Source organism: Anser cygnoides, chromosome 8 (genome assembly GCF_040182565.1).
Source record: "Anser cygnoides isolate HZ-2024a breed goose chromosome 8, Taihu_goose_T2T_genome, whole genome shotgun sequence".
Taxonomy (NCBI): Eukaryota; Metazoa; Chordata; class Aves; order Anseriformes; family Anatidae; genus Anser; species Anser cygnoides.
In genome coordinates, this window is record NC_089880.1 from 13,119,684 (window position 1) to 13,126,838 (window position 7,155).

The 7,155-nt window shown below is 58.6% G+C and overlaps 1 protein-coding gene across 3 annotated transcripts in view; it reads left to right on the forward strand.

Annotated features, from left to right (window-relative positions):
- ASTN1 (astrotactin 1) overlaps nt 1-6,906 on the forward strand; it is a 39,236-nt gene extending 32,330 nt beyond the window's left edge. For 2 of the 3 annotated variants that reach the window (XM_067001306.1, XM_067001307.1), the window contains 7 exons: nt 801-1,069; nt 1,249-1,382; nt 1,730-1,881; nt 2,087-2,222; nt 2,303-2,403; nt 3,213-3,396; nt 6,478-6,906. In XM_067001306.1, coding sequence (XP_066857407.1) covers nt 801-1,069; nt 1,249-1,382; nt 1,730-1,881; nt 2,087-2,222; nt 2,303-2,403; nt 3,213-3,396; nt 6,478-6,712 — 1,211 coding nt within the window. In that variant the 3' untranslated portion in view covers nt 6,713-6,906. Of the gene's footprint in view, nt 1-800; nt 1,070-1,248; nt 1,383-1,729; nt 1,882-2,086; nt 2,223-2,302; nt 2,404-3,212; nt 3,397-4,189; nt 6,116-6,477 lie in introns of those variants that run through there. The other variant, XM_067001308.1, reaches the window with a different exon arrangement.
- Nucleotides 6,907-7,155: the final 249 nt, after the last annotated feature.

Genomic DNA, 7,155 nt, shown 5'->3' on the forward strand with positions numbered 1-7,155 from the left:
ACATCTTTTCTGCTTATTCTGAGCTCTTCGGATCTGAATCCCTTGCTTTTGGTTTGTCTGCCTCTGGAAGGGATTGGCAGGCTGAGCTGTTTGCCTCTGCAGAGAGCAACGCTACAATACAAAGTCAAATAAAAAGGAGGAGAAAAAAAAAACAATACAAAATGCCCATGTGCAGGCACACACAGCAGTGTGAGGCACGGCTGCCTCAGCACAGGGTAGGAAGGCAATCTGGGAGCCCACTGGCTGCCCCATCAGCTCTAGCAATGGCCGCAGCTTTCGGAGCCGTGGGGACGATTGAGGGCAGCTCGGGGCAATTTGCAGCCCGCATTCGTGAGGGTGCTGCCACGTGAAGGCCTTTTGGAGGTGGGAGTCCACATTGCTGCTCTGCACCCGTCCCTGTGGGCGTTCAGTGCATCGATGCCTGGGGGCTGCTGGTCTTGGTGGGGGCTTGTGAGAATCAAGGGAGTGGAGAGAAGAAATCAGCGGTCGGGCTGATTTCTGGGGGAGGCAGCCAGGTTGTTCCTCATGAGCCTCCAGCTGCAAGAAGGAGGCTCCCTCTCGTGGGGACCTGCTGCAAGGGCTGGGGAAACTGAGGCACTGGGAGACAAGAGGCCACAGTGGATTTTCCCGTCCTGATGCCCGCTCTCGAGGCCAGTGAGCATTTTGTCCCTACAGAGCAGCCCTTACAGACACAGGGGGTCCTCTGGTCGCTGCCTGCCATAAAGCCTTCTCTCCTGGGACCGTCCCCTGACCGATGGCTTGGAGCCCACCCCTGTGCCCCTCTTTTCCCCTTTCCCCAGGCAACTCCCCCTCGGACGAGTCGGAGGAGCGTGAGCGGGACCCCAAGGTGCTCACCTTCCCCGAGTACATCGCCAGCCTCTCCGAGTCAGGCACCAAGCGCATGGCGGCCGGCGTGCGGATGGAGTGCCAGAGCCGCGGGCGCTGCCCCTCGTCCTGCCCCCTCTGCCACGTCGCCTCCGGCCCCGACGTGCCGGCCGAGCCCATCCTGCTCGAGGTCACCAAGGCGGCCCCCATCTACGAGCTGGTCACCAACAACCAGACCCAGCGGGTGAGGAGCTGGGGGTGGCATCAGGGTGGCATTGGCGGCCCTTGCCCATGGCCAAGACCTCATCCCCAGGGTGGATGGGCCATGCTGAACCATTTGGCCTCACCCATGGGGAACGGATGAGCACAGGCTCTGGTGGTGGGATGTCCACCCGGTGCTCACCCCCTTCTCCTCCCTCCCAGCTCTTGCAGGAGGCCACCATGAGCTCGCTGTGGTGCTCAGGCAGTGGGGACGTCATTGAGGACTGGTGCCGCTGCGACTCGAGTGCCTTCGGGGCCGACGGGCTGCCCACCTGTGCGCCTCTCCCCCACCCCATGTAGGTCCCCGTGCCTGGACTCTCGGTGGTCCTGTGAGCGGGTGGCGATGGCCCCACGGTGGTGGGCCCGGGGTGGCTTTGTGGGGCAGGTGTGCGAGCAGATGGGGGACGTGGGAATCAGGCAGAGGGCGCAGAGATGCAATGCCTTTTCTAAATTCAGCTGGGCGTTGGGGATGGGGTTTTGGATCCATCCTGGTAGAGCAACCTCAAGGAAGGAGCCCTGGGGAGCAGCATGCCCACAGCCAGGAGGGGTCAGAGAAGGGGGGTCACCTCTGTCCAGGCAGGCAACGGGGCTGCTGGTGGACCTGGCCCTGTGGGGACACTGACGGGCCGGCATTGCCCCCCAGCTTGCGGCTCTCCACCGTGCACGAGCCCAGCAGCACGCTGGTGGTGCTGGAGTGGGGGCACTCGGAGCCCCCCATCGGGGTGCAGATCGTCGACTACCTGCTCCGCCAGGAGAAAGTCACCGACAGGATGGACCACTCCAAGGTGGAGACCGGTGAGTGGGGCCTCCCTCCGGGTGGTGGGTGGGATGGAGGCGTTGGAGCAGAGCCTCTGCCTCCCTCTTTGCAAGGGGTTGCTGCTAAATGTACCTTATCCTGCGGAAAAGAAAGCAGCCCCTCCCTGCCTGCTGTGCTGCAGAGGTGCCAGCCCTGGGGACACCGGTACCGTCACCCACGGTGCGTCCTTCTCTGTCCCCGTAGAGATGGTGCTGAGCTTCGTGGACGACATCATCTCTGGTGCCAAGTCTCCCTGCGCCATGCCAGCCCAGGTGCCCGACAGGCTCTCCTCCACCATCTCCCTCATCATCCGCTGCCTGGAGCCCGACACCACCTACATGTGAGTCACCTCCGCCCGTGGGACGCCGCTCGGGTGTGCATGAGGGCTCGGGAGCCTTCACCGCTGTCCTCCTCGGCCAGGTTCACCCTCTGGGGAGTCGACAACACGGGGAGACGCTCCAGGTCCAGTGACGTGACGGTGAAGACACCCTGTCCCGTGGTAGATGATGTGAAAGCTCAAGGTGAGATGGAGGTGGTGCTGGCCCGAGACATCATTTGTACAACTGGGAGTACTGGAAAGCAGCTTTGTTGTGCAAGACGTGGAGACCTGGCTGGGACTCGGGCAGGGCTTGGAAAGGGGGTTCAAAACCACCCCAAATCTGTGCGTCTGTGGTCACAGGGTGAGCATGCCCAGGATGACGCTTGGGACCAGTGACGGGGGGTTCCCCCACTGGCATGTCCCCACTGGCTGCTCCTGTCCTGGCTGCAATGTCCCCTCGACCCCTGATGGCCCAGGCAGTGCGTGATGCTGAAGGCTGGCACGGAGGGCAGCAGGAGGAACCCATTCCCCCCACAAACAAGCACAGAAGCACTCTGTGCTGGTGCTAAGACAGGTGGAGGGGTAGGCACTGGGGACGTGTTGGGCATGGGTGGAGGAGTAGCCGAGAAGGCCTGCCCTGTCCTGCCCAAGTGACTGATAGCATAGGTGATGCCCGAAGAAATCCCAGTTGTGTTCCTTCTGGTAAATAAACGGTATTTCACCACCAGTACCTGATGACACCACCCGTTTCTCCTCCTAATTGGATCAAACTACGGGAGCCTAAATTGGATTGATTAGTCCAGCTGAGTCTGGGTGATGCCATCCTCTCTGTTGTTCCTCCATTGCCTTGATACGACATTAATCATACCCCGGGGGACAAATCTTGGCTCCAGTAAAGGCCGCGGAAGATGTGCCTCATGGTTCCACCAGAGCCAAGCGTTATCCTGGTGGGCTTTGTTCTTTGTGCTCATTTCTTGCACCCCGCTGACTAGCCCTTGTCCTCCTGCCCAGAAATTGCCGACAAGATCTACAACCTCTTCAACGGCTACACCAGTGGCAAGGAGCAGCAGACAGCCTACAACACCCTGCTGGACCTGGGCTCCCCCAGCCTGCACCGAGTGCTCTACCACTACAACCAGCACTACGAGAGCTTCGGGGAGTTCACCTGGCGCTGCGAAGACGAGCTGGGGCCCAGGTAGGCGTGGGAGCCGGGTGGGCTTGTTGTGTGTGCGAACACATGCACTGGTCGTACGTGTCTGTTCTCCTTCTCCCGGGCTTTGGCTTGCCTTGCCTGCATCTCTGTGTGCTGGTCTCAGCATCACCCCTGCAGCTGCCTCCTGGGTGCCTCCTGCCCCGTGCTTGTGGAGGCGGCCAGATGTCCCCTTCTGCCCGTCTCCTCCCATGTCTGCCCCTGTCTGAGTGGTTTCCCAGTAATGTGGATGTTTCCAGGTGGTTTAGCAAGCCGGGCTGAGAAATTATGTGGGCTGCAGTGGTGTTTCATAGCAGCTGGCCTCCACAGAACTGGAGTCCTGAGCCCGTCTCGTATTCAGGATTTCTTCAGATGTACGTCAGCAACAGATCTCATCTGGGAAATGTACGGTCCCCCCGCTCGACACCTCCTCTCATCAGTCTCACCTCTGGCTCCCTTCCAGCCCTGCTTCTCCAGGTGATCACTGGTGGATTTCTAGCAGAGGATCAGAGATCACACGTACCTTTTCTGCCCTCCAAGTCTCCACTAGGGGGGCAGAAAGTCTCAGCAGATACCTGGTGGCTGTCTTGCTTGTAGCATCCCTTCACATCCCTCCTAGTTCAGCTTTGCTGGGAAACCCTCCAGTGATCCTCAGCTTCCTGGGGCAAAGCTGGCTTTTCTCCTCTTTCCCCTTTTTCCATTTATTTTCTAAGAAACTTGAAGTCTCTAAGGCAGAGCTTCAAAGCTCGGGAGCAACCTCCCAGTGTACAGAGACTTCTGGTTATGGCTTCGTTCCCAGGACGTGAGTAGGACCATCTCCGTTGCCACACGTGAAATCCAGCCCCGGTTTGCACAGCCCGTCTGACATCTGCTGCGGCGGTTTGTGTGAGGAGCAAGTAAAGTGACACACTGGGTTTGTCACACAGCCACTGCCACTGTCCAGGGCAAGCATCGCCATCAGTGCTCGTGGTGCCAGAGAGGAGAGCACGGCACCACCAGGATGTGGGGTGGAAGCTGTCTGCTCAAGCCCCACGGGGCAGAGTGATGTTGGCGCGGGGTGACCAGAAATGCCATGGGATGACCCAAATGTTACTGTTTGCTGCAAGTCAGAGGGTTAATTCCACCCGCTGGAAATGCTGGAGAGCTTAGGGTGGGGTGACGCAAGTTGCTGATGAAGTGCTTGCAGCTCGCGCTGCTTGGAAGGAGAGGTTTAGGCAGCTGCAGCGGGATCTGGTGATGACAAATCTTGGAAAGCAAGCCTCCTGTTTGATCGTCTGCGAGGGCGAAGCATCCAGACTGGTGGTGACAGGACAAATCACTCGCAGATGACATTGTTTAGCCAGCAGACAGAGGATTTGTGTGGCTGCTGCTGCTGCTCCTTTGAAGTGCTGGACGCGGACCCACGCGAGCAACTCGGCAATGCTCCCCCAGCTCCGCGCTGCCGTGCCGCCTTTGGCTTCGCTCACGCTCATCCTCCTGCTCGCCAGGGCTGGCTGCTGGGCTGAGGGAAGCAAGTATTGCGTGCAGATAGCTCGGTCAGGGTTACCAAAGCGAGACGGTCCCTCCCAGTCTGGGAAAGGCTGCAGAGAGCCCTGGACTTTGCATAAGAAGACGTGGAGAGGAAGGCGGGTTGTTTTCCAGCAAGCCACAAGTGAAAAGAGGCTTTGGTGCAGATCCTGGTGGGGCTTGTTGTTGCCTGGTGCCTCCCTTTGGGTGGCAGACCTGGCCAGCTTGGGGCTGCAGCCACCCGGAGCTTGTGGCTCACAGCCGCTGCTTATCCAAGCAAGAGTGTGACAAAGGTTTTTGACCCCAGCATCACGATTTGCCTCTCTGCTGCCTGCCCCATGCCGAGTTACTGCAACCACAGGGACATGTCTCCTCTTCCTTGTCTATGCCAGCCCACTGAGTGACCTTGAAGCTGGCAAGGAAACTTGTTCCAGCCCTTGGGACAATGACAGTTTTGTCTGGGTTTCCAGGCACATGTAATACTCACCTGCAAGACACTTCATTTGGATCCATTACCTACACACTTGCCAGATTCCCCCGAGATCACCCGAAGTGCTAGACAAGTTTAAAACGAACATAATGCGTTTTATCTGAACAAAGTGTTGCTCTCGATAAGAGCATTAGAAGTGCAGCTTTCAGAGAAAAAAAGCCTAAAGAGAAAAGGAGACAATTTGGGTCATATTTGGCCAGGATCGCCTGTGCTCCTCCAATAACTAATCCAACACGAGGGGCTGGTGATTTAGCACTTCCTCATTATCAGCACAAGCCCGCACCAAAGCGGTGCTGCTCTGGGGGTGCAGCAGGGGGTCTGCTGCTGGGGGTGGCTCGTGCCCAGCCCCCCTCTTCCCCTGCCTCTCGACCCCTTCCCCTGGCTTTCTTGGCTGGGTTGCAGGTGCAGCGTGGGCTGCCTGACAGCTCCTTACCAGCCCCTACTGCTCATTTCCTTCTCTGCAACCAGAAAACATGGAAAGTACATGTTCAAAAGAGAGGGGGATTTCTCTTTCAGAGCTTTTCTGGGTTAAGCTGATGTTGTATGCGTTGATGTATTCCTTCTAGCTTGCACGCTGTCCTGTGGGACACATTTCCTAAACTGTTATTAAGCATTATAAGTTGTATGTCAGGAGTGTCAGTGACTGTACTTACATTTTATGACATCGCATCTTATGGGGCTCATAACAAAACCCCACAAGCCAGCCTAATACAGATAACAGGCGTGATATTTTGAGTGTGTTATTTTTTTTTCCTCCCTAAATCTCCTTCATGCTCAGTGACGTCCCAGCAGGCTGGTTCCCAACGCTGTGCATTTCTCCTCCACCACATCTCCCTCAGCCACGTGGTGGCAAGGGAGCGATGCTCCCCGCGTGTGCCTGACGGCTCCTAGCATTTCTCCCCACTGCCTCTTCGCTCCCACTCTCCCACCCTGTGACGTGGGGTCCCGGAGCTGCAGCGGTGGCGGGTGATGCCGCTCGAGATGCTCTTGGGACTCGGGCACCCTTTAACCACCTTTACTTTTCTCTTCCCCACGCTCTCGTCCTGCCCTCCCCACCGCTCCCCGTGGTGTTTCCGTCGCCCCCGCCGCAGGAAGGCTGGCCTCATCCTCTCGCAGCTGGCAGACCTCAGCAGCTGGTGCCATGGCCTCCTGCAGGAGCCCAAGATCAGCCTCCAGCGCTCGTCCCTCAAGTACCTCGCCTGCCGCTACAGCGAGATCAAACCCTACGGGCTCGACTGGTCGGAGCTCAGCCGGGACCTCAAGAAGACGTGCGAGGAGCAGACGCTGAGCGTCCTCTACAACGACTACGGGGACAAGGACTACTGAGGGACGCAGGCACCCGCCTGCACGCCGGCCCTCCCGGGGCGGCGGGGAGGGTTTTATATACGGACCCACAGCGGGGAGGGGGGGGTGTCTCTGGAGACAAAAACTGGGACCGGGGAGCGAAATGGCTGCTCTGAGCAGTTCTGCCTCAGTATTAGTTTCTTCTTCGGCTTGGCCAAAAGTCTTTCTAGTTAGGAGTCTTGTGGGACCCTGTTTTCTTGGTTTGTTCTGTTCATGTTGCCAAGAGGTTCCTTATGGTGGGCGCGGGGGCGTGGAGACGGCAGGCTGGGGGGCACGGCCCTCTGCACCACCCCGTGTCCCTGCCCCAGCCGCAAGGGGCCACAGGTCGCAGGAGAAGCACGGTGACACAGGTGGGAAGGGAGAGCTGGTGAAACGGAGACGGGGCACGCAGGTCGGGCTGAGATGCTAATGGTTATCGCTGAGCA